The following is a 27,921-nucleotide window of genomic DNA, read 5'->3' as shown; positions in this document are numbered from 1 at the left end:
AACATTTCTTTCGCAATGAAGCGGCAGCAAGTTTCTTAAACTAATTATTTTTATTAGCTTTTTGTCTGTATCAATTGTATTCATATGATTCTTGTAGGCGAAGTACTACAAATTTAAAATAACTCAAATTACTTACTTTATCCAAATGAATTGTGTTTCTACATTTAGTGAACCTAGCAATCAATGCTCGGTGCATTTCTATTTTTTTCAGATTGTTATTTTACTACTATAGATAGAATATTTCTCGACCCACATGCGCAAACTCACAATGTATTATTATTTTCCATGATTTGAATTGCAGTTCAGTAATTTAACAGGACCAACAATCAGTACAATCACGCTCAGCAGTATATACCATATAATTCCAAATCCCGTCTCACCGAGCACAACTGCTCGGAGTTCGTTAAGAAAAAAATAGGTTCATTGCATTTTGAACTATATGTAAGCTTGTAAAAGATCTATATTTGCACAGATTGTTTCAGAAAGAGTACGTTAAATCCAGGGAATTGGGCTTGCTCATCCACCAGTAAGCCCAAGTGTGTGTTGTTTGACAGCGGAGAAAGCATCAATTCTCGAATGTTGTGTCGTCAATAGTTAGATTGTAGGTTGGACAAACTTTACACTGATAATTTATCTTAGAGATTAGTCTCTACAATTAGCACAATCTAATTAACTTACTTTAGCTCTAATAATTGTGTATATTCAATAAATATTTTATCATGATAATTACTATAAATACCCTTTTTTCTAATAGACTTTTCTGTGTAGAAACTTTCTACCACAATTATGAGTTAAATTGATGCATCTTTTCGCGAGCCTATTGTGATTTAATGCTAGCAACGAAACGGTTCGTTCCACTCGGTAAGGAATTCGTTGCGTTTCCGCCCGTAGAATATGCTTACACTTTTGTTAATTTCAATATCCCATTTTTGTCGATCTTCTTAACCAAAATTACTGTTACTATCAAAAGCTTTTCACTCATCAGCATTTGACAATAATAATTGAAACTGGAAAGAAAGTTTATACCATATTGATTCCACGCTAAAGTTATACGTAATTCATGAGAAAGCTTCTCATGCGCGTATTTACTTTAGTCACCTACCTTAAAATGGTGGTATGAAACACGATAGAAAAGGGAATCAAACCAGCCCACACCCAAATATGTTCCACGGGAAAGGATGCGTGTGTGTGTGTGTTTGCCATTTCTGTCTCATGCAATCATGAGGATCACGCAATTAGATCACTAGTGGATTGCTGTTGGTACCGGGTGCATTGATTGTGGCAGCTCCGCCAAGATTGCCTTTCTTTGTGCCACGTCGCCTCGCGCGCACCTTGCGCACATACGCTTTGATCAGCTTTTGGATCTTGATCGGATTGATCTCGCCAGTTCTGCTGTGGCAAATCTGAAAAGAGGGAAACATTCGTAAGCACACCGAATATTGGTGACGAGTCGATTCCATACCTTCGGAACAGCACGTCTTAAGATATCTTTGTATTCTTCCTTGTTGATCTGTTTCTTGTTGTAGAAGGGTTTAATAACAAGTTTGACCTCTTCCACTACTCTTTCCAACCGATTGAGTTTCCTCATGAACTGTTGAGAAACACGAAAACGTTTGTTAGCACCCTTGAAATGTAATTGAAGAAAACTTTTGAATGCAGTGGTGTCTCGTCCATATGTGCATCTCGTGCACTGCACAACCTAATATTTCAAAAAGAAAAAAACAATGTAGCGCCCATGGGGGTCTTCGTAGCCACTTGGTTACGCGTTCGCTTACCAAGCGATCGATCGTGAGTTCAAACTCAGGGCCCTCAATTGACCATCTTTGTGTTGTTATAGAATAACTACGTCCACGCAACCATCATCAGCGATGGAAATCGATCCACGGTCGAAATAAGATCGATTCATCCATACAACTGCTCTGCTCTGCAAGAAACATCGCGCTGCTGTTCTATAAATAACTCAGCAATGATCAATATCAACTGTCTCCGCTGTCCGGTCTGCTGAACAATGGAAGAACAGATAGAAAACTCTTACGCCTAAATGGCTACTACTGTGTAATTTACCATAATGTAATGGAACAGAAAAACTTAACGCCTAAATGGCTACTACCTTATTACTGTGTAATTTACAATTTATAGAAACATAAACATATGTACATGTACACGATTAAAACTCGGCTCTGTTACAGCTGAAATGCTAATGAGCCTAACAAATAAATAAATGAGATAAAAAAAAATGTAGCGCCCCTACTATGCTTCTTAGCACAGACTATAGTTCAATTAATGAAACGTATGGAAAGTATGGAAATCATAAGGAACTTGGCTACCCCGTGTACACAAGCGTTCTTGAGAGTAAAGAGAAACGAACGGCATGAAACGAGGATGCAAAATACAGTAAACATTCGCTCACTGGGCGAAAAGGGAAGACCAGTTATTGATATTCGTGTTTTAACTGGTCCAGCGTGTAAAACGTCAAATAAAATCGAGGGGAACTTCAATTAATTGTTTGATTCGCGTTGATCATGAAATTGGAGGAACAAAAGGATTCCAATGGAAGATTCGCATTGAGTGCGACAACAAGTATGAAACATAATTTGAAGAAATGATTTTACTGTAATTTAATCAATGTTTTTTTCCATTTGAAAATGGCGTCAATTGTTTACGAAAATCGGCTTTTTAACTGGTCCAAGGACCGGTTAAACCAGGACCAGTTAGTGAGCGATTACTGTATTGGTTTCTATTTCTATCACATATTCTACGCTCTCCCAGCTAGCGCACTTTCATTTGTGCACGAGAATTAGGGGATATCAGGAACACCCTAAGAATTATCACACATTTCCAAGATCTACCATGTGTCTTCACCTTCAAATCGTTACAGAACCTCTCTTCAACTGTTTATAAACCATTCTATAGTATCTGTTGATCATTTTTTGAATAGAACTCGAATTTTGATAGAAAGCAAAAATTGATGTTTTCAGGTGAAATAAATGGGAGTGCGGATGAGATCGACACCTTTGAAAGAAAGAATCAAAATTTGTTACAATAATTTCAAATTATTAAGAGGTCTATATACTTTGTGGATATGTGGACACTTTAAGATCCCAGCTTAGGTGAACATCCATGTGAAATGTGCCGATGAACGTTGAACGAAGGGATACCATGAGCTGTGCCAGGCTTTTTTTTGTTGACATGCCGGATTCAACGTTGGTTTTGGCTGTTTTATCAGTTCAGCTCAACCGTTTTGTCTTTCGAATATAAATACGAGGCATAAGGCATACAAAAAGTAAGAACACATTTTTCCTGTCTGTGAAACACATACCAGGTGTCGGTTTTACCCCGACTGAAGGTGTCGGTGGGAGTCCCCGAAGGGACTGTAAATTTCAAAACACTGTTTTCGAGCATTAATAAGCAACACCACAATCTACCGTCTCACAAACTGCACTGAACAATGATCTACGATTAGTCGAGCTCATAAAAGTATCGAATTTTCCAAAATTTTCCGACTTAAACACTTAAATTCCACGGGCGAAATTTTACATGGATTGTCTCCTGTTTGCTAACCGGTTCTGTTTTATTGTTTGTTTTGACAGCGAAGCGACTTCCGCAGCTGTGGGGTGATTGATTGATTCTTTGTTTTTAAGAGGCTTTAAACTTTGCAGTTCATTCGCCTCTATGTGGGGTGACTCGAAACGTAAGAAATGACAAATATGTACAAGGGACATCAGAAACTTTTGAAAATTGCTTCTAACTGAAAAATTCAGAGAGTGTCATTTTCACCCACAGTGTCGGTTTTTCCCTGATTTCACATAGATTGATAAAATTGTATTGAAGCTTTGGTTAACTAAACTGCCAATGTGTTGGCAACAATTTCGTGCTGTGGAAGATGTGCACAAGAGAAGAGAACGGTTGTGGGTTCAATCAGATCTCCTCATCGATAGTCTCTCTCTCGATTCTATCGCAACCCGAACTTAGACAACTAAACACGCTCCAGATAAGCAATCGGCGCGCTTTGCGTAGGGTGCTTTTATATAGCGGCTCTCTGAAAGCTTGCTTGGCACAGATGATTTATTACGTCATCGACATCAGTCTGCACTTTTCCTATGCACAGGCTGTATATTCAAGTTTAGATAAAGCGGTGCGCACACACTCTAGTAAAATGCCAATGTATTAGTGTATGTTTCGTGCATATCTTTGCTTGCACGGATAGGAGATTCTTGCTTCAGTTTCGCAATCGACGAATTCACGTTACATTTACAACCAGCTGGCGCAGCGAGTAAAATTATGTTTGGTTGTTGGTGTTGGTTTAAAATTTGTATGAATTTTGACGTAGAACTACGTCTTTCATTAAGGGTGCCAAATCAGAACACAGGTCACATTTTTATGAAATAAAGTTAACGTTAATAACTATTTTTGCCGCGAACGGAATTTGGCGATTTACGTACCAAACGAATCGGAAATTCCCTATGATTTGTTTGATATTCTATACATTACAATTCCCTGGTGCGTAAATAGTTAAAATTCATGAAAACTATAAACGTTTTCATTTTCCCATACATTTGTTCTCCTGATTGGTAGCTTTTCTGTCCGTCCCGTCAATAACGAGCAACTTATCGACGAGCAACGAAGTCTCCATGATCAAAAAAAAAAGAAGCTCATATCTCCTCCTTTTCCTGAAGAAAATATGTCACCCTTCTAAACTCGAGTCGACCGCGAGTAATCGGTTTCCTATATTATTAACATTAGAATTAAGGAAAAATGTATATATACTAGAAACAATACAGTAAGGAGTTCGGCTCCTTTAAACCTGAACTGAGCCTGTAAAAATAAACGATTTAAATAAAAAAAAGAAGAAGAACGAAGGGGAATATTTGCTTAGAGTATAAACAGTGGATCTCGCTGAGGCAAACTTTCATTCTTCGTGAGGACACCGACTGAACAACATCGTTGCTGGGCGATCGTTGCTAAGGGATCGAATGCTTTTCTCAAGGCAATGGGGCTGGGGGAGTAATACGAGGAAAAAGTAAAGTTTTCCAAGGGCCTTTTGGAAGGTTAGAGATAGAGATGGGCAAATCAGCTCATCATGGTGAGCGGCTCAGAGCCATTCAGCTCATGCAAGTGAGCTGGTCATTTGGAACAGCTCTTCAGCTCAGTTGAAATTTGCGGTTGTCCACACAATTCCATGTGAAACGTAACTACCATGGGACATTTTATAGTGTGCATTTTCTTAATAGACGGAAAGCAAAAAAATAAACGAATTTAATTTGTAATTGTACACAAACTAAAACTAATATGAATTCTAATAATATAATATACAACAAATATTGAATGCCGAAATCCAACATAGAAGATGCTTAGAACCAGAAGTAGCCAAATCAAATGCCTTCAGAAATATTGGCCGAGACAAAATTTTTTGATAAAACTACCGATATATTTTTTTGCATCCAAGGATAAAATAAAATAAATCCAATAATAGGCGCGACGAAATAATTATTCGCGATGGAAAAGGTAACAAAAGGACCATTATCAATAATCTGCATTTATGCCGGATTGTTTTCTGAATTGTTTTGGTTCAGCACGCGGAAATAAATTTATGTGTTTCCACAGTCATGCTTAAATAACAATATACTATAGTAATTTTATTTACAAGCATATAATAATGTGTATTATTTTGTTTGGCAATGTAAGAAAAATTTAATGAAGTAACGAACGATTGAATATCTTCAAAACAAAAACTTTTTTCCTATCTGGCATCTCTGCTAAAGCTAAAGAACGAAGAGGGACACACGAAAACAAACTGACGTCATATCATAAAGCACGGGAGATGAAAAATTCTTTCGCGTTTCTCAATTCACACTCTCTGCAGCTTTTGCGATCCACAGCTATGTAGCTCTTCAACTCAATAGCTCAGCAGCTCAACAGCTCAACAGCTCATCAACTCAGCTGCTCATCAGCTCAGCGGCTCATCAGCTCAACAGCTCAGCAGCTCAGCAGCTCAGCAGCTCATCAGCTCTCCAGCTCCGTAATGAGCTGAAGAGCTGCGTTGTTTAGATTGCGAGCCGATCCGAATCCGCTCAATATGATGAAGCGATTCAAATGAACAGCTCTTGAGCGGATGGCACATCTCTAGTTAGAGACGAATGAATGAAGAAGTTGAAAATCTCACATGTCTTCGGTTTCGAATTCAGCTGTGGACGCGAACAAATAACTCACTCGCTGATGTCTCTAGCATTGCAATCATTGCATCATTGCAAACTGACGCCATTGCATTGAGGTTCTGAGCTACACAATTGTGTCGGAAATCATCAAGCTAGGCTATCCTCAGCTCATCAAGAAAATAAATTTTCTGGAGTTTTGTCTATGATTTGATTTCGCATGACCGTAGCAAAACTCCACAAAGGATGATAGCTAAGCTGATCTAGACCGGCAATATTAACAAAAAGGGCTTTTGTTGAGAAGACCGCAAAACAAAGATAAGTGTGTGTATAAAGGTAAAACGGTAAAATAGTTACACGGAACTTTAATGGATATGCAAATTTGAATACTTCGCATTTGAAGTACGAGCGCATAGATTACGATGCAGTGTTTCTCCAACAATTCGAGTTTTAGATTCCATGAGTGATACATATCCCAAGTGAAATTCACAAACCGAATAAAATCCTAATCTTAGTAGAGCTCATCTTGTGTAGTTTTTTTTTCCAATGAGTATAATCCTTTCAGAGACTATTTACCAAAAGTGAAAATTATTCCGTTGGCACAACACCAACACATTCATCTACCAAATACCACATCAACAACAGCATGACATGCCGCAGTTTAGAAAACTCGTATTGAAGATGCCTTATACCATGCTTATGAAGTCGCAAGAAACAAGCATAATTCAATTGTGAAAAAAAGGCATGAAAATCCTCATTGAATTAGTTTGTCTTCTCAGTTCACATGGGCTGAGCTTCTGAGGTCACGAAAAAAGCATAATGTCTGTAAATAGAGGAAACTATAAGGACATGTGTATTTGTTTGGCTACGAAAGATATATCGTTTTCTAACTTCATAAATGCCACGGCAGTGTTTTCTGGAACATCGGTCACAATTTAAAATGAGTTGGTGGTAATTGTAGGATCCACCATGCAGATCACGCGGGAAGTAAAACATGATGACAGTAGATCTCGACGTTTCATGCAATTTGAAGACATTTGACATCAAATTTTTTTTTTCGAAAACCCCGATTTCCTTTTTGAAAACCGAAAAATCACCCAAAGGGGGGGGGGTTTGGTTGATTTTTCGGTTTTCAAAAAACTCAAACTTTGACCGCTGTGCGACACTAGTAAATGAAGTCCGATTGAGCTGATATTTTACATAGGATAGTTTTTCGTGGGAATCAACATTTTTAATCAAGTTCGCTTTGAAAATTCGAGTCACTTTTTTCCTATACATCCATTGGCACTCTAATGAGCATCCTCAGTTCACTGCAGCAATTTAGCGTCACTTGCTGGAGTGATGTCAGGAGATAAAGGAGGAATCCAGGCGATCGCAAAGAGGTCGTTTCCAAACGCTGATTATATTGCTATATGTAAGGCGCATGTTCTCAATATTGTTTTGCTGCACTCTTGCGCGAAAAATTCAAAAACAAGGAAATATTTTTTTCTTCATCCAAACCCCAAAGCGCGATTGTGAGTTGAAGAAATTTATGCAGCGAAAGATTCCGAACGTGTGCAAAGTCCAGCGGGCCTACAACTTTAGGATGATCAATATACTTGAAACATATAACAAAAAAATCTAATTGTCTGGGAGAAATGTATCTAGGTGAAACCAAGTGGGATGGTGATACGATTTCACAATACAATTGATACAATTTTCTTCAATCACTCAAAATTTCTCATTTGCCGACATTCTGTACCATACACTAAAACAACGAGCACTGGACTACGTTGAATGTGATGAGAGTATCAGGAACACAAGCATGAGTATAAAAGCGTTGAAAGACGAACAAAGATTCAATGCTATTTGGGAAACATGCTTGGATGCGACAGGTTGCAGCAGTAGCGGAGATTAAATTGAACAACATGCTAAAGTTTACATGTCAGTTATCGACCGCATCCTCGGCGAATTTTATTTGAAATTTGAACTCTTCAGCACGGAGTTTCCCAAACGGCTGATAGATGATCTTTGTGGTCGATTCTCTAATTTTGACAAAGTGAAATATGGAAATGAACTGCGAGTGATCTATACGAAGTCAGAATTTGCCGAGTAGAACGGCACAAAACGAATAATTTCATTACTGTATCGCTAGAAGAAATTTAATTAAAAAATAATTTGTTCCCGAAAACAATACTGTAAAGTTATATTTAAGAAATGTCCAAAAATAGAATTAGACTCAGAAATGCTTGAAATACGATGATACACGAGATAGATCAGCCAACCCATTAATTTTCTTGCATAAAGAAAACAATATATGAGCACTAATTGACCCCCATTTTGCAATTTCGAGGTCACCATGCAGGTGCACAACTAGTCTATTTACTCACGAGACGCCACTGATTAAAATGAAACAGTATCCTACCCTTTCCTTCGTGGATAATTTTGAAAGATCCTCGTCATCGTCCCCTACTTTAGGTTTGGCTAAAATACAAAAAAAATATTTATAACGACTCGTAAAACATTTTAAAACTTTAAATTACCTCTCTTCTTGTGCGATGCTTTCTTCCCGCGTTTGAAGTTGTTATTCGGCGAGCTACCGAACAAATTATCAAATGTCTTCTTTCCCCCCTTGGGGTTTATTTTCGTGGGCTTGTATGACTGCTTGACGGGTGGAGCTGGCGGCGAATCCATATCTCCTCCACCGCCCGGTTCGAACAGGTCATCAAAATCGCTCGCACCCGGTGAGTAGGGCGAATCGGTTGGGTTTATGAAGTCATTGAACTTCTGTCCGGCGTTGGCTCCCGGTGGCAGTGGTAGTTTCGAGATCAAACTGGACGAGTTCGCAGCCGTACTGTAAGACTTGATAGGGTTCGAGGAGGAAGTGCTGTAGCCAATATTGTTGCTCGGCGCCGGAGCCGAAGAGGAGACGAAATCGTCAAAAATGACATCCGAATCGTCCCCGTTAGTGTTCTGACTGGCGGAAACGCCCGAGCCACTCACCACTCCCTGGTTACTGTTGGTTGGTTGACTGATGACTATGTTGCTCAAGATTGTGATCTTGTTAGCGCGGGGAGGTTCCGTTTCTCCATTTACTAATTCATCTTGGTTTTGCGAATCCACCTTGGGATCACCACTTGTGCCCGAGTCTGGTCCGTCCACTTTGCCACTACTAGATGGAAGTACCGCATCGTCCAGATCGGATAAACGCTCAATCGATGCGTTATCTCGCCGCGATGGTGAAGGGGAAGGTGATTTCGTTGGTTCAAAAGGATCGTAAACATCAGGGGATGGTGACTGTGGAGCCGGTTCCGGTGGTGTATTCGGACCAACCATGTTGTAGTTCATACTGGAACTTTCGGCATTATCCATCCGTTCGGGTGTTTTGCCTTCGTCCAACTCGCCCGGTTCGTACAGCAGATTCGTAGGACGAATATTCGATTGCTTCGATTTCACTTGCATCGTGAACTTTGGCGCCTGAGACTTGTTTTGCGAGGGCTGTGGTTGGCTGGGAAAACCAGGAGGAGTTTTAGGACCAAACATGTCTTCTTCATGTCGTTCGAGAGGTGATTTGCGCTGGGAGGAAGCCGATCCAACTGCTCCGGAATCAGCACTAGCTTGTTGAGTATTGACAGCGCTAACTCGATTCGCTTCAGCTTCTCTGCGATCTTTGTCTTTCTCACCGTCGCTGTCGCTGAGCACAATAACGGCCCGCGGGGAAGGTGTTAGAACACGGAACGGCGAACGATCCAGGTCGATTATGACTACCGGTTTCGGAGCTTCACCGCGAGTCTTCTTAAGGCGTTCCAGTCGCCTGCGTTTTGCCTTTTCCGCCTCCGCCCGCTTTTTCGCCATGTCTTTTAATCTCTTCTGCGCTTCCCCATCTGCGACCTCCTGGTTCTCCTTATTCAAATTTTTGTCATTAAAACTAACACTAACTAATATATTATCACCTGATGTAAATACTTCCTTTGAGGGTAAATTTTTGTCTCGCGCTCTATCGCGGCGTCTTGCCTCTTTCCGTTTACGCTCGCGATCCTTCGCTTGTTTAGCGAGCGCTTCTTCGTTAGTTAGAATAACCGTCAAATTTGTTCCGTTTGTTTTTGGCCGGGCAGGCGGTGGGGGCGTCCAAGAATTCTGCTGGCGAACCTTGGTGAAGCGTTCCGTTAGAACTCCAGTCGTTGGAACAGGAAGAGCCGAGGGTGATCTTGAGCGAGAACGTGACATCATTGGTGAAGAAGATCTCCTTCTATTTTTCTTCTTTTTGTTTGGTGATGTACCGCGATGCTTGTTCTTTTTCTTGCGTCCCTTTTTGGTTTTCTTTCTGCCTCGTCCCTCACTCGGACTGGCACTTCGACTTATCGAAGTGGGACGTTTCTTTTTCTTGGGTTTCTTTGCTTTTGCGCCACGAATTTCCGGCGATCGCGATTTCGGGGATCTTGTGAGAGACCTGGGAATTCGAGCACGAGGCGTGAACGATCGAGATATAGATCTGGATAGTGGACGCGTTCGCGCATTTACCGGCGATCGCGAGCGTGACCTACTGATCGACCGTATTCTGGGCCCTCTCGATGGGGACCTGGAGACATTTCTACGGAATTGTGGTGGTGTTCTATTTCTTGCCCTGAATCTGGGAGAAAAAGATCGTCTTCTGTTAAAACGTCGTGGCGGTTCTGGACTCAACGAAATTGACAGTTCTCGTCTGCGTTCGGGACTGCGTTCACGGGTTCGACTGCGACTGCGACTACGACTGCGGGTTTTGGAGCGTGGCTTTGGCGTCACATCTCTACCAAATGGATCCTTGTAGACTTTTGGTCGTTTTTCGGCTATCACGGTCCGAACGTCGTATCGCTGCAGCTCCTTTCGCTTTGGTCGACGCGGACGCTCACGTTCACGGGACCGACGACTTTCGTTTTCCTTATCCTCGTTGCGATCCTTCCGCTTGTGCTCTTTATCGCGATAGTTACGTTCTTTACCCTTCTTGTTCACCTTCTTGAAGGTGAGATCTTTCTTCTTCGTTCCCGATGACGACGGCTTCGCTGCAGACGATGACGGTCTCGCTTCGTCTTCCTTAAACGTGTCTTCGTCTTCCTCGGAGATCAGTTCGGTATCCATGCCATCAATACCTGAAACAATAGGGAATTGTGTGGCTAAATATGTGTTTGTACTAATTGTTCGAGGATCAGTACTACACACTCTTTCGTTTTTTGACCGCTTTCATGATAGCCACTATCATTCGATTCAAATTACTCCGAAACAACCGCCTTTTTCAAAATAATTATGTGGTTTCTTAAAGTGTTAGATTGACTTAAATTGGTTGTGGTAAAAGATTGTTAAGGAGAATCCAAATCGATTGGTACAAAAACACCATGAATCAAAAAACCATCATGAAATGTCCGATCATAAAAAACACAAAATTTGACAATTTTTTACATCGAAAACGTAATCCTGTCGAAACGTCTCGATCTTTCTTTTAGATTTTTTTTCTTAATATTTAAAAAACTTTGAAAACAAATGAAATTTCACGTGAGTATGAGCACACTTTTGTATTTCACATTCTCTGTGCTATAGTAAGAAAAAGCTAAGCAGTGTTATTTATTTATTAATACTGACCAGGCGAATTTCGTCCCGCCCAAATCTGATTTTTTGATATGAATTATTTCGAACATTCACGTTTTCTTAATCAGAGAATATTTCGCATTATATATTATATTTCGCAGAACTCTTCATTGATTGGACTTCTAATTGGTCTATTAAAATTTTTCTTTTACTAGAAATTTCCTAGTACTTCTATCAAAATTCTTCATTATAATATAAATTTGTTTTCAGACACAATTTTCGCTCAAGATTCTTGATTAACTTGCAAATAACATGTTTCTCCGTTACATGAAATACATGTTTGATACAGAAAAGTAAGTTTTCATTCATAATTTTTATTTTCAAAGCGCGTTATTTTACCTGAGAATCCATTGCTATTTTCGTTTCACACCAACGGAAAATGCAAACGCAAAATTCAATTGAACTAACAACGATGTCATTCAAGAACATATAATTAATTTCATTCGAACTTTCCCTCAAAGTTTAAAAAATATTCTACGGGCAGAGACGAATCAAACAAAAAAACGGCTCAAATCGGACCATTTCATACTCGGGTTTTGCTCTTACAACACATTTGGCGTTCCATTTTGATTTATATAGATAACGCTAACCAATAACGCAGATGTTTGCATAAGAATGTTAGACATCATGCTACATATGAATCTCGAAAACAGATAATTCTCATTTGAACAGATTCGAAGGGTAGGTTGCGTGTTATTCTGTTACAAGGTGTAATGAATAATTTGCATTGTCTTGATGTTGATAGAGCCCTACAGTTGGCTTCAATCATTGATATTGCTCAGGTTTTGAGCTCAGATTTCATGCATGATGCAGATAATCCACAAAATTGTACAGGCCCGACGAATTTAGCGGAAGATCTTAATCTTGCTAGGAGATCGGCTTTTTCATTACTTTCTATACCGCAGTGAGCAGGCACCCAGTATAGATTAACTTCGTTAGTAGCAGCTAGTTGTTTCAAGGATAGAATACATTCCCAAACTAGCTTTGACTGACAAAAATTTGGAACGCTTCATGATTTTGCGTGTCATCCTTGCGCAGGGGCCATGCTAATCTTCTCCTTATCGTTCCAATTTTAGTATACGTCCATCCGAAGCTAGGTTTTCTAGTATCACTGAGTATTCTGAGCAGACGTCAAGACGTCATACATAGTGATCCCCGATTTTTGAAATTAATCGTTCATCAGCTAATCGAATACTTTTCAGCAGTTTGTTATTCGATACGATTAATCGCCCCAAACAATCGATTATTCGATTAATCGTCACACTGAGAGAAATAATTAGTTAGACTAATACTTCTCATTTGCTAGAAAGCTATCTGGAATCAAAAAAAAAATTCACTCCGCCTTAAAAGAATTATCATCTTCTACGCTCCCCCAAACTCGCAAACGAAGCTCAATTCGTGTTGACTGCATTGTTGATGTAGTTGAGATGAGCTTAAAAACCGAGCTTATAGTTCAATTAACACCTAGATTCTTGATACAGTTGACTGGGGATAGCCATTATGATTATATGTGGATTTTTTTCTTCTAAAGAAAGTGATCGTGAAGCACTTATTTGGATTTCAGTGTCATACGATTGTCCATGCACCATTTCTAAAAAAATCCAATTGCCACTGGAGAAATAATGCGTCAACCTCAGACTTTGCGTGGAAAAACGGCTTCAAATCGTCAGCAAAGGAAACCAAGAATTTCAGTTCGTCAAAAGCTGATTGTAGCATCGAATCATCAACAGTAAAGCGAAAAAAAGAGTTGTTCTGAAGTGCTTTTTGGGGCTACTGAGAGTTGATTTCGAGAGATTCTCATTTGAAAAAAACACTTTTAAAAAAAAGAAAAGGTTGCAAATTCAGTGGAAGAAATGCCAACGGGCATATTAGGATCCGTTACTCTAGTAGAGCTAGATGACTTCTTCCTGAAACGGCTAATGTTAATGGTGTGGCTGTCTCTGTCCCGATAAAACCTTGGCAGGCCTTCCGGTAGGATCAACACCCGTTGATGCTCAGATGTAGCATTCCTGACAAGCACTGGAATGGCTCTGAGCACAGGGCACCATGAAGGACTGTCACGGATGGAAAGTCCGAATCAGGACCTGTAGGAGACATCTCAAGCTCATTGACCTCAAAATTGAAACATGCAGATAGAATTCCCCTCACGCGCCGTATACAGCGGAGATCTAGGATTGCACTTGTTTAATGTCGTCGACGTTTAATGTTTATTTTTAGTCAATTAACGCCTTTCACTTAGGAGATAGGGCTTTCCTGCGTAGGAACAGAGAATGTCTCAAGAATGTCATTGATTTACGACCTGAAGGGAAATAGAAAACTATCGCCACTGTAATCTAAATTTCCCACAAGAAGGAGCGATAAAAAACAATGTTTATGTTCCCTTAAATAGAAAAAAAAAGGACAATAGAAACATGCTGCGCCGGGTACTAATCATAGAATAATATGTTAATATAATATAAAATATTATAGAATAATATTTTAATATAATATAAAATATTATAGAATAATATTTTAATTTAATATGAAATTCTCGTGTCACGATGTTCGTGGTCATACTCCTCCGAAACGGCTCGACCGATTTTAATGATATTGTACTCAAAAAACTTGGTAGGCTTGAGAATAGGTCGTAAACTATATATGATACCGCAAGGATACCTATTATTTTATATTTGATACCGATTAGCGTGGTCCCATGCAAATAAAATCTGAATAACTTTGTTTTCAAGCATAAATTTGACTTGAAAAAAAACTTATAACCATATATAACCAATTTTCACCCTCATCTCCTTTTTTTATCGCGATATATGTATTTTTATATAAACGATACCAAATAATTGATTCGTCGTTCGTTTTTTAAACAGGACGAATTTATTTACGTTGTTTAATGCCAGATGGCACTTCGTTCTCTTAATATTTATATATTAATATTATTAATATTTTAATATTATGTGGTTGGAGGAGACGAAACAAACAAAAGAGTGCCCTCGATGGATTCTTATGTGTGTCGTTTGATGAATTGGCGCAGTCAGGGCAACGTCATTCTAGGATGTCTTGAGCTGTGTCAATAATCCATGGTCAACATATTCGCAAAGGTAGAGAGCGAACGACTGCGATTCCTATGAGACAATCAACAGAAGTGGTTCGAGGCGAGCGAGACGCTATCATGAGTCACACCTACACAGCCTTTGTTCAAACGACAGCACGTGTGTTCAAACAAAAGAAATGCAGTCTATAATGGGCTCTATTACAAAATTACACGTATTTCGTCCAACATGTTGCTGGATGTATACAAGATTTATAGAAGAATCGTTAAGTTCGGACTGTGTTCTAAGTATTTAAACAACATCGAGTAATAATTTTCATCCAAATTTAAGCAATTCAAAATTATTTTCGTGTCTGCTAATCTGATACAGATTAAATTGCTCCACGAATACGGATAACTTATTTTGAAGTTTATTTTGCGCCGAGGCAAGGTTACAACATTTCATAGCACAAATGATCAGATTTCAGATCAGAGATCATAGATCTCATCTCCATCTCCACATCACACTCAGGTTCGGGAAATTCCCACGGTCCAATGCAATACACGGTCAAATCTTCACGTATCTGCTCGATATCCATGTGGAATCTATCCTTCATCGATCATAATCAATTAATTTTATAGATCGTTGAAACATTTGAACACACATGTATTGCAATACATGTATGTACATGTATTGCAATACATTAGTTATTTTTTATTCAACAGTCAAAATATTCACTAGAAGTAATTGGCAGAACAACGTTTGCCGGGTCAGATAGTATTATTATATTATAATAATTTACGACTAGGGCTAAGAACAAGTACGTTAGGCGGAACCGGTCGCTCATCGGCCGTGCGTGTGTAAATGGCTACCAATAAATATATTTTTTCTTCTTGCGGTAAGAAAAGAAGTTTTCTCGCTAGTCGAGTAGGCGACCACCAACGCGATATTGGTTATCGGAAAGATATTCCCACTTCGCCTTAGGAGGTAGTTTTGGGTTATCTGTGTATAAAACCCCGAAACTCGAATAAAAAAGCCACTTACATTTTAGAAGTAAATGACTTCGCCTCGTCTACTCTGCCGAACTCGGCCGAAGCGTGAGATTCTGTGGTTCTCAAGTCAATAATCGACGCATTTAGTCTAAAGGTCTCTCTCTGGACCTCTGGTGCAGGACCAATCACAAGCATTAAAAACAATGGAGAAGCAGAGAAGCCAAGTGAGAAACTCTACGAGTACATCAAGTCTCGTAATGATTCACGCCGTGTAACGAACCCTCACGATAAAAATCAAGTCCGCGTTTGCGGAAGCCAACAACAATTTTGAAACGTGAGAGCAGAAAGGGCGGTGGCAATAATAAGTGGCAAAAAGTTGTAAGGAAACAGCGCAAGTGAGGGCTCTATCCCAAGAGGCAGTGATCGAATGCAGGAACTTGAATGAGTTCACGACAGAAGAATTGAGGGAAGCCCTTGACGAACAGTTCCAGCTGAGCGATTTCTCGCTGAATATCCGACTGAGTAACATATAAGCTGCATCAGAAAACCCTAGATGCCCGATCTTTGGAGGAGCGATGGCGGCAATGGTCAAAGGGAGATATCACGAATAAACCACTGTAACTCGGCACATCAACTGCTATGGCAGGCTGCAGCAGAAACAAAATGGAATGTGCTGATCGTAGCAGAGCTGTACCAAGTCCCATCGAGCAATGGAAATTGGAAATTGACATTATTGGCCGATAGAGCCAATAATGCAATAATGAGAATGAGAAAATATGTAAACCGCCATTTTGGATTTGCATTTTTCATAAAGAACTGTGTACTAGTCTAATACTTTTATTTAATACCCTAAGGTAAAGTCAGACAATAGGGGGTATTTTACGGACCAAATTTCTGTTAGTCGCTCATTGGCTGATTTCGATAAATTTTGTAAACAAAGTCGATTTTTTCAGTATTGCCAATAAAAATAAATAGCATTGGACTTGTACTGAATTTAGAAACAGTGAATTTAATGACTATTACGATATTTAGTTTAAAGGAAATGTGAGGGACTTATATACAAGTTTATGTATGTTTTTTTCACAATGGAATAAAGTGAACGACAAAACACTGATTCGTCAATTTAGCTTCGATAGGTTCCTAATGCGATTTCATATTTCGGAATATAATTTCCATGGCTAAGAAGAAATGGAAAGTCTCATCATTCACTGTGCAGATGGGAGAATTGTTAGCTCTAGCTCGTAAATATGAAAAAAGAGATGATTAATACAATCCAAATTGTGTTTTTCTGACTACCATCTCTTGTTACACCGCTGACAAGAGCAGCTATATAGAACAACGAATTTTGTTCTGTTCTTTCGAGGAAAGTTTTCGCGTCATCGACGGTGTACAGGGAAACTTCGATATAACGTACCTTCGACATAACGTCACTCGATATAACGTACACATTTTCAAAGTCCAAAGGAATATTTTTTTAAATATAGTTTTTCTGAAAGAACAATAAATTAACTGTATTTTGATTCTAAAGTTTGATTTGTACTCTTAACCAATCCCGAAGTACAACTGTTTTGTGATTCCAGATTCTAAATGAATCAAATTTTAGTTAACAGTACGAAGGGTAACATCATGAGAAAGATGAGCTTCGTCTTCTAGTTGAATCTTACTCAAACAGCAACACATTAAAGTAATAAAGGCTAAGTTTCTGAGTTCTTTATTATGCTTCGATATAACGTACATTTCGATACATCGTACAATTTGGAAAGTAAAATGTACGTTATATCGAAGTTACCCTGTACTCATAGTCGAATTCAATATTCATATCATCCACATTCTCACTAAAATTAGATGAAGCTGAAATTCGATATGATGTCGATGCTGCTGCACTGTCCATCAATTTCTGGGCTGAAAATTCTTCTCGCCGCTTTAATAGCAAATCCATCAATCCAACAAGGTGTTCTTGTGTATCGGCTATATACGAAGCACTCGGTACTACGGTCATGTATTGCGAAAGAGTCACAATTTTCAAGTTGTCCCTGAATTGCAATGGAGTTGAGCGCCGTTGTTTTGCACGAATCAACGAGAAAAGACTCTCCAGACAATCTTGGACGAATTGTTATGGATATCATTATTATATTAGGCTGTCAAAAAAGTCCTGCGGTATTTCCGCGAGGTGTCGTTGTAAGCGCGTAGTTCTAGTTGTATTCATTGTATCGAGTCATACTATAGCTTGTTGGAAAGGTATTTTTGCGCGCTATAATATAGTCCTTGACAGTGTTTTGTTTGGTTAAATCGTTCGTGAGTTTTAGTGTCGCAAATATGGAGCAAAATAAAGAGAAAATCCGACATATTTTACAGTACTACTATGACAAAGGCAAAAATGCATCTCAAGCTGGCAATAAAATTTGTGCAGTTTATGGACCCGATACAGTTTCCATTTCCACCGCACAACGATGGTTTCAACGTTTTCGTTCTGGTGTAGAGGTCGTCGAAGACGCGCCACGCTCCGGAAGGCCTGTCGTCGAAAATCGCTGAATTAGCCGAGAAAGACCGGCATAGTAGCAGCCGTAGCATCGGCCAAGAGCTGGGGATAAGTCATCAAACCGTTATTAACCATTTGAAGAAACTTGGATTCACAAAGAAGCTCGATGTATGGGTGCCACACACGTTGATGCAAAAAAAACATCTTTAACCGTATCGACGCATGTGAATCGCTGCTGAATCGCAACAAAATCGACCCGTTTCTGAAGCGGATGGTGACTGGCGATGAAAAGTGGGTCACTTACGACAACGTGAAGCGCAAACGGTCGTGGTCGAAGCCCGCTGAAGCGGCTCAGACGGTGGCCAAGCCCTCATTAACTGCCAGGAAGGTTCTGCTGTGTGTTTGGTGGGATTGTCAAGGAATAATCTATTATGAGCTGCTTCCCTATGGCCAAACGCTCAATTCGGACCTGTACTGAGGCCATCTTTGATAAACAGAGGCCGCATTGTCTTCCATCGGGACAACGCCAGACCACACACTTCTTTGGTGACGCGCCAGAAGCTCCGAGAGCTCGGATGGGAGGTTCTTTTGCATCCGCCGTATAGTCCGGACCTTGCACCAAGTGACTACCACCTGTTTTTGTCCATGGCGAACGAGCTAGGTAGTCAAAAGTTAGCCACAAAAGAGGCCTGTGAAAATTGGCTATCCGAGTTTTTTGCCAATAAGGAAGCGAGCTTCTATAACAGGGGTATTATGAAGTTGTCATCTCGTTGGGAATTAGTCATCGAACAAAACGGCGCATATTTGACTTAAAACAGATGATTGTAACTAATTTTATGAACAAATGAAAATTCAAAAAAAATACCGCAGGACTTTTTTGACAGCCTAATATTATAGATATGGGAAAGATTTATTTTATCCTTTTAAAACATATTTTTGAGATTGTCTAAATGAAAATATGCAAAATCATTAAATTCGCACCAACCAAATGTTACGATTCATAACAAAAGAAATAAAAAAAAAGACATTATATAATATTTCGCAACTCTGACATCTTCATGTCATGGCTTCGTTTTTGGACAACGAAGAAGAGTAAGAGGCCAGTTGTCTGATCTTATCTTAGTTAATACCCATATTGATGGGGTTTTGAAAAAAGTGTATATGGCGCCATTTTTTGGTGGCGGCCATTTCGGATTTGCATAAATGTGTTGCATTTTCATTTAATATCCATATTGATGGGGTTCTAAAAAATATAGTCTGCCATTTTGTAGCGGCCACCATTCTGAATTTTCATTTTTCGTATGTGGCCAGCTACTAAGTTGATTACTAAGACTGTGCGATGGCTTAGCCTCAAAACATTCGAAGATGTCCCCCTAGTACTGAGAGTAAAGCAATTATTTCAATCTTTGACCAACTTCCACGACATCATCGAATCCTTTCCCCGGAGTTGATACTCTCCTGACCCTTCGAGAATGAATTGTTACGAATTCTGAAAGAAACCGACCTGTTCGAAAAGATCTAAAGATTCCAACAGGGTCAAATGACCTTCGGGTTAAAGTCCCTTAAAAACAAGAACAGTACAGGACAGTACTACAGAACTGACAAAACTTACCCTCTTTTGATGGGGGCGGCAGCGTTGGAGTCATTCCACTTCTGTCCTGCTCACGACGAGCTTCCTGATATTTTTCGTCTAGACACGGAGTGTAGCTTCGATCCTCCTCCCCTTGTGCAGAGTTGGCGGCAGCAGTCGAGGTGATAGCCGGGGTTGTAGTAGTGCTCGCTTCACCGTAAACCACCGTCCCCAGTTGGGAGCCCGCCATGGTGGTGACTGCAGCTACGGAAGATGCAAGTGCAGCAGCAACGGTCGTAGTAAGCGGTGGTGTCAGAGCTTCCATTTCGTTGGTGGGCTGAGGTTCGGGACCGACAGAAGTGTCAGTTTCTTCAATCTTTTTCAGTTCATCATCGGAGTCCGACTCGAATGCATCATGATCGAGTTCTCCAGTGGGTAGTTTGTCTGTGCCGTTTGGAATATTTTCCTGATCATTATCATCAGCCGAAACTGTTGGTTTCGGTACCACTGGCTCTTCGTCATCCAATTGAACTAAATCCTCGTCTCGTTCTTCATACTCATCGTCGGTTTTCTGTTCGCTATCAAGTGGATCGTATGGTTCTTCTCCGCCTGTTTTTGCGTACTGTAGTGTTTCCGAAGAATAAACGGAGAAATTGGGACAATTGTTCGATTCTGCGGTCATTGTGAACTTAAATTTTCCGAAGCCTTTTGAAGTGCCTGGACCAAGAGCGTCGTCAGAGGTGGTGCTCTCTGGAGCCGGATTTGTTGAACTTGGTGCTGATGGCAGTGGTATTGGGCTTTTGCTGTCGAACATATCCACCTCAGCTTTCTTCTTTTTCTTTTCCTCTTCGTCGTCACGGGAATTCTTCGGTGGCGGGAGGTCTACGAAAATGGACATGTCAGAAGGATCCGGCACGCTATCGTCATTATTCTGCCCACCAGATCCACTCCCTCCTACGGCAGAACCAGAACCTACTCTACCGAATGAAGTATCCGATTGGTTGTTGCTGGTGCCACGATCGGAGCTTGTCGAGTCTGCCGCACCAGCACTTGAATTTGAAAGACTGACGTTGTTTTGGGTGTTCTGTCCTACTCCGGCTTGGTTCGCACCTGGTGGTGGATTGCATGCTTTCCGTGGGCTATCGTTTTGAAACACAATTTTGCCATTATCAATTTTGACATCTTTCAACCCCTGTTTAGAATGCCAGCGCTGCTGACTTTCCATAATGCTGCCAAGTATATCAACGGGTCCACTGCTGGAACTCGGTTCAAACCCAGTCTTCAATGCTCGGCGTTGGCCGAGCGGATTTCTGAAAGTCGAGCGAACGCTTTGAACTGCTGTTTCTCCCCGACCACCGATTGAAATATCCGATTCCATTGGTCCTTCATCCGAGAAATATTCCAAATCGTAATCTCCTCCTCCGAATAGTTTCAGAGAAGGGATTCCAGTACTGAAACGTTGCCTCTGCAAATCTGCACCTCCTTGTGTCAAGCCAGGCGTCAATTCGGGATTTTTACTCTTCCTAGTTCGCTTACGAGCTGATCGTTTCTTGCTCAATCTTTTGAGGGTTTTGTAGATCTTTTTGCGCTTAATAGCAAACTTTTCGTTGTCATTATCCACATCGTATTCAGATATGATCATACGCAGAATCTTTCGTCGAGTACGACGCTTCCGATGCTTCCGTACTGCTCTCGCCCTCGCCGGAATGGCTGAAGTAGAAGCATCGGCCGCCCTCCTGGACGACGGTCCAGGTTGATTGGGATTTTCGACAACATTGAGCCGAACACGGGTTGATGTGCGCGTTAGGATTGCCTCGCGAATTCGCTCGCTTTGTCGGGTGCGGACAATTCTCGGCGGACTGCTCATGCGCTGACGCATTCGTGTAGGTCGCATTCCCCCCATTTCATCAAGGTCATTCAACAGATCTTGTACTTCATTGTCATCCTCCTCGGAACCGGACGCAAAGCAGCAATCACAATACCAAGACCCGGTGGGAATTTCCTCCAGTGGAGGACTTAAACATTCCATGTGATAACCCAGATTGCATGAATCGCACAACAACATTGTCTCCTCGCGATCCGGTCTACGACAAACTTCGCAGTAAGTCAATTCATGATCCTCTAGCGCTGGAACGTCCGAAGCGGCTTTCTTCTGTACCTGGTTTTTACGCAGCAAATGCTTCCGATCCACGTCTTTGTAGATGTTGATCACGTCAAAGTTTTTGCGATCGATTGGACAGGTCGTTACGTTCTTGGACCATTCTTCGATGCAGGGCGCACAGAAGATATGCTCGCAGACCTCCGGCACTCCAATCTCCTGGTCGTTGAGCGAAAGCAAACATATAGGGCACTTTTCGCTGTCGCTACTGCTGCTGGAAGAGTCCGACGCGTAGCCAAGCTTGTTGGCGAGAACTACCGCCGCCTTCTGGCCCCCGTCTATGAGCATCTGTTCCTCCTCGGCGCTGTTCCAGTCCGATTCCCACTCGGAACTGTCCACGACGGCGGGCTGCAAACGAAAGAATAAATTTAGTCGTGAGTGATTTTACGGAATGAGGCATGGAGAATTTATATTTTTATTGGCACTCCGATTATTGTGTTCATACCACAATAGTTCAAAATAATGGAAGCAGTGATTCAAACCCAAAAAGGGATTGTGTTCGAAGTTCTGCCGTTCTTTTATTGATTTAAAGAGGTGCTTAGTGGTCCGATTTTAATTGCACTCGCAAGATAAAAACTGCAGTTCTATCAAAATCCAACTGTGCTAGAAGAATCCTTATTAAGGCGTGTGAGATGCTATGGAAACTAAGTTCCCTTTGAGCTGATTGGCCTGTTTTCTCCTGAAATGGCTGAAAGTGCATTTCATATGATTGTTTCATCTGGTATATATAGAGGCACCTTGCTTGCGTCATTTTTGTTAGTACTTATTTCCAAGGCGCCTCTATATATACCAGGTGAAACAATCATATGAAATGCACTTTCAGCCATATTGGAATTGCTGTCGGTATTGTTTACAAACAGCATCAGAACGCTGCCGGCGGCTCGCTACAAACTGCTACGATGCTTATTCGAACGATGCCTACTATGTTCGACTTTCGCGAATTTATGTGAAAAAGAAGGGATGATTTTGTAGAATTTCATTCTCATTTCCACTACTCTCGCATGTGAAAATGCAAAAATAGTGTATCCTAGCAATGACAAAACAAACAACCCCCGCTCCACAAACCGTAATCACCTTCTTATTGAAGTGATGATGTTGCTTCACCTGTTATACATTGATATAAGCACCTTGCTTATTTCTATGCCAAATAACACTTTAATGAACCGTTCAGTGACCAACCGTTCACGTAAGTGGACTAGTTCTTTTGAGCAGTTCACTCACTCTTTTGTACAGTGAAGGGATATGTCAAAGCAAGTATAAAAAGTGTGGGATGTAGGACTGATTATTCATAAAATGTCATTTTAATCATTATTCGTCCGATTTTTGTTAGAAATAACTTAGCACAATAGAAAATCAAACTTTGGTTTTGAAATTTTGATTTTGTTTGAGTCGTTATTCATTATTTTCAGCATAAACTAGCATTGTGCTTACGATGTATTGCAATAAATGCTACAGCAAAACTGTACCCAAACCGCGAACGTCCATCTCTAAATTATCGAACACAATTTCAGAATTTCATATTAGCGACGCGAATTTTACTGTTTAACAAGACTGTTTAAATCTTTCCGCTTTCAAATATATTTTCTAAGTGAGGTAGATTTCAACTTACTGAAATATTTACCCTGAACTCCAAAATATGAAATTTAAATTTTATTTGATAAATAATTTAACAATCCAATTTAAAACCATCATATTCTGAAATGTTGCGTTTTTTATGAAAGCGAAAATACCGACATATAATTTTTGTTGTTTCATGAGGCTAACGTTTGTTTCCATTCGTTAATTTGAGAACTATTCACCTTGCAGCACCATTCATCTATCACTCGTTTGTTCTAATCCCTATTATGCACCGCTTACCGTACACAGTTCGTTCTGAACTGCATGCACAGTTCAACCAGCGGTCAGTTCGTTCTGAACTGCATACACAGTTCATTCGGCGGTCATCGCAAACAGTTCGTTCTGAACTGTATATACAGTTCGTTCTGAACTGCATACGCAATTCGTTCTGAACTGTATACACAGTTCAGTCAGCGGTCAATTTGTTCTGAACTGTATTATCAGTTCATCGTTCACCGTACACAGTTCGTTCTGAACTGGGTATACAGTTCATATGAACTGTTGCCCAGCAAAAAAGAACGGCAATTCGTTTACACTTTTTGGTGAACTAGTTCTTTTGATCAGTTCATGAACGGTTTGCCCATCTCTACAAATAACACGCCTTGAATGCATTCTGAGCGGCAAGCTCTAGAATACGCGTTACCATAGTGCAAGACGGAGGAGACCGTCTTGTTAGAGCGGTTCAATTGCAGAGCAAATGTTCCGAGGTTTCGCTTTCGGCATTCAAAAACCGACAAATATCATATCGCACGAAGCCTATGTTTCAAAGATGATATTTGCTTGGACAGTGTCCTGTTATGAGACCAGTTAATGTGCTGAGGTTTTTTTAAATCAATTTTAAAACTCGGCATGATAAATTTATTTGACTGGTTGAGTTGTACAGCCCATTTCTTCACCTCACTCTTCAACACTAGGCTGACCAAATTGTTCATGATTGAAAACGGAACACGTAAACAAAAGCAATTATACTAATTGATCCGGCGAACCTCGTCCCGTCCAAAATTTTTTACATGAATACATTTGAACATTCACATTTCTAATTAAACGCTTGTTCGTGGGTTTGATCCCAGAACTATTCAATGATTGATCGTCTAACTAGTCTTTTTCAAGGTTAAAGCCGAATGAACTTCGTAATTTTAAGTCTCTATAATAATAAATGAAAAGAAATGTGTTATTCCACTTGAGGATGCATAACTCTCCAAAATGAAAATTTAATAATATTGAATAATATAACTTACTCGTAATTCAAAAAGTTTCATTTTTTAGAATAACTGAACTCATTGATTTAATCCAAACATTTTACGAGCATTTTCGGTTATCCTCTATGATCAGTTTCTGAGGTGAACTAAAAATCCATAATACGACGCTACTATGCAATCGTAACTCTACAATTAATGTAATATAATTGAGTGATTAGGTTACTTGAATCCAATCTCAATTATTTCATTAACAAGTTAGGCCATCGAAAAGTAGGGAGCCATCGGTGCCTCTGTCTGACATTCATGCAAAAACGATATTACTGTCGATTCTGCCGTAGTACAAAATGTAAATATCGGACCCAGCAGCCTGTCATTCACATCATTGGCGACATTCTCGAATACCTTTGACCGGAAAACTGATGTAAAACTCCGTTTAAAGTTTGGATGGCCATCCTTAAACGTATTCTCTTCTTGTTTCTTCGCCTCACCGACAAACCGTCTGAGGTGGGGTAGCATTTGAACTGCACGTACAGCAACACGGTCGTTCTCCACCCAACGGACATAACAAAGCTTTAACGGAAATACAGTTGAACAAGTTACGACCATCTCAGAGGAATGTTTTTAAACAATTTTAAACAAGACTGTACAATGCTCTCAAAAAGTCGTCCAAATTCGATTCGGTTTTTTCTCAGCCTCTGCTTGGAAGCTTCCAATGTTGAGAATATCGTACGACGGGATTGATGTAAATTCTTGATCCTCGCTTGTAAAAATTTAAACATTTCCCAGTTTACTGCTGGTCCATCCGTGGAACATTGAATTACTTCCTTCAAAAGAGCAGGATTTTTTTGGAAACACAGATTCACGCTGCTTAGCAGGACGTAACACGCTAAAACACATACAGTAACATTTTAGATCGTCAAAAAAAAAACACCGAACAAAAAATCCCAATTTCGGGAAGCAATTCCGGATTTTTCCCCGATGGATTTTGATTCCCGACACTTTCCCGGATTTCCCGAATAGTTGACCACCCTGATGGGTGTCGCTGCTACCCTAGATAGTATGGTGGGTATTGGCGTCGCATCCTATGATGAACTGTATCTGAAGTGTTGGATCAGCGTAGCAATTTCAAATGAAGAAACTTTAACGTTGTCTACTGGAAAGTAAGCCGAAGCGACGATAATGGTTTTCCCTCGGGTCGTTGGAACCTTCAATTGTGCTTACATTTTTGTGTAGAAATTGCTTGAATCCTAAAATTATTGAACCAAGGTGCTTAAATAAAAGCCACACCTAGAGTTTCGAGAGTGAATCTCCTGCATAGGACACTGATTGCTCCATTAGCGTGATGAAGGTTCACCTGAATAAACATTATTTTATACAGCATTTCGTTCGTCTCCATTCTTCAGAGAGAGGCCGCCGAAACACGAAAATCTTGATAGAATTGTTTACAAAAGTCCAACGAGTCCCGCTACATCAGAGACCGGCTTAAATTAACAGAAAGTAGTGTGGGGGCGCCTTGGTACCCCTCAGGCTCCGTTATCGTCGGGGTATTCAATTAAACCCCTAACAATTATCATCCGACACCAATATATCCCGTAATGGAATGGGAGCAGTGCCATCAGTGACAAAGCGGATTTACTGAAACCCAAAGAGAGCACCAGGACCAACACACTTCCGTTAATCCGAATACATGTCAAACATGTCCTTCAGGACTAAAATTATTTCATTATTATTTATATAAATGCTTGAAGGAATATAATTTACATAAACGCATATCTGTATCGCAAATCACAAGTCATCAAAGGGTATTTAAATTCGCAGGAGCATAACACACACACACACACACATACACTCAAACAATATTAAAAATCTGTATCACCAATAAATTGCAAAGCGACCAATATACACTTTTAAGATACAGACATCGTAAAAATCACTGAATTGCGAGTACAAATGGCGAAACAAGATTTCAGCCTTGTTCTCTTTCCTGCTCCGGTACCTGCTGCTGTTGTAATCCGCTTGGTCCTGCTTCATCATCCTCCTCCACCATCGCCTTGTTGGTTTTCCTTTTTCGCACAGGCTGCTCTATTTCGCTGCCGCTATCGCTTCCGTTACTTTCCGCCGATTCGCTGCTACCATCCCGTAATCGTGCACCGGATCTGACAACTGCGTTGCGTGCACCCATCCTACGTCTCAGTCGCCGGCCATTGCTGTTCCTCCCGGCTAGAATTTCATCCTCAGAATCGCTCATTGTTGTCGTGCTTCGTAATCCACAGCCACAGTCACAGAGATGCTTCTCACAGGAAATGCTGGAGCTGGCTGCCGTCCGCGCTTAGCCGCTGCTGTCGGCCACCATCGCTTGCGCTTAATAAACACTCGATTTTTTTTTCTTCTCTTCGTCACCCACTCTCCAATCGGTTGGGACGGAAGAAAAAAAAATCAACTTTCCAAACCAATTAAACGCTCCGCACTAGCCGCGCTCGAACCGTCAGCTATCGCCAAACACTGCTCCCCAATGTAGACTTCCGTTTAGAGGACTTTTTGCCGGCCAGTTTTCACTTTTTCAACAGGAATTCACATTTGAAAAACCCTAGGCAATTCCAGAAAGAAAGGCTTGACGTACACCGGAGAGGCAGGACAAAAATGGCGACTTTGAGAGAGTTCGTTCGAAACGATAAACCAAATAACATCTAGGATGAAGGCGAGTCAGAGACGAATCTGCTACGTCATCTCACTCACACGACCGGCTTATGTGATAGCGGTGTCTCTTTTTAACGTTAAGTACCAGTGGGGTACGTTCACTGATTTATAATACGTCATTCCGATACGATGCAATGCGTTATCATATATTTAATACATAGGGTGCTCATACACTGTTTGACCGAAGCCAAATATTTCACTTTTTTTAACAGATAAAATTTGGTCAATGTGTACTGATCAAATATTTTCGACACAAAACACGACGAGCAAATATTTAGTACTTCTATCAGGGGATAGTAACTTCAAGCAAAAAAGTGGGACCGATTCGAGATTGCTTTTATGTAAACATTGAACTTTTTTTTACACTCTAAAAATCGAACCGACTTGCACTGACAACTGAAAGATATTGTCAATTTGTGCGAAATGCCTCAAAACA

General features: G+C 40.4%; 1 protein-coding gene and 1 non-coding gene across 3 annotated transcripts; both read right to left on the bottom strand.

The window, feature by feature from the left end:
* Nucleotides 1-31: 31 nt before the first annotated feature.
* Nucleotides 32-27,456, bottom strand: LOC129764943 (PHD and RING finger domain-containing protein 1-like). Of its 2 annotated transcripts, XR_008741303.1 has the most exons (7): nucleotides 26,785-27,456; nucleotides 19,857-22,320; nucleotides 8,675-11,257; nucleotides 8,557-8,615; nucleotides 1,463-1,591; nucleotides 1,103-1,403; nucleotides 32-1,007 (listed from the first exon to the last, which is right to left on the bottom strand). XR_008741303.1 is itself a non-coding variant. In XM_055764616.1 (6 exons), the coding sequence occupies exons 1-6, from the start codon at nucleotides 27,034-27,036 to the stop codon at nucleotides 1,236-1,238; spliced, it is 5,655 nt and encodes a 1,884-aa protein (XP_055620591.1). In that variant the 5' UTR covers nucleotides 27,037-27,456; the 3' UTR covers nucleotides 32-1,235. The 2 variants fall into 2 exon arrangements, 1 of the variants encoding a protein (XP_055620591.1); XM_055764616.1 differs by having other exon boundaries at nucleotides 32-1,403.
* LOC129772424 (U6 spliceosomal RNA) lies at nucleotides 12,744-12,848 on the bottom strand. Its single transcript, XR_008742620.1, has one exon. It is a non-coding gene; the product is annotated as a U6 spliceosomal RNA (small nuclear RNA).
* Nucleotides 27,457-27,921: the final 465 nt, after the last annotated feature.

Source organism: Toxorhynchites rutilus, chromosome 2 (assembly GCF_029784135.1).
Source record: "Toxorhynchites rutilus septentrionalis strain SRP chromosome 2, ASM2978413v1, whole genome shotgun sequence".
NCBI lineage: Eukaryota > Metazoa > Arthropoda > Insecta > Diptera > Culicidae > Toxorhynchites > Toxorhynchites rutilus.
This window is presented reverse-complemented; position numbering and strand designations above follow the sequence as displayed.

What these genes read in the sequence shown, in the direction of transcription:
- LOC129764943 (XM_055764616.1), bottom strand. Translation starts at nt 27,036, where the DNA reads ATGAGCGATTCTGAGGATGAAATTCTAGCCGGGAGGAACAGCAATGGC. An exon ending in GCCGCCCCCATCAAAAGAGG is followed by an intron (nt 11,258 to 19,856) that starts GTAAGTTTTGTC and finishes CTATTGTTTCAG; the next exon opens with GTATTGATGGCATGGATACC. An exon ending in AGCATCGCACAAGAAGAGAG is followed by an intron (nt 8,616 to 8,674) that starts GTAATTTAAAGT and finishes TTTGTATTTTAG; the next exon opens with CCAAACCTAAAGTAGGGGAC.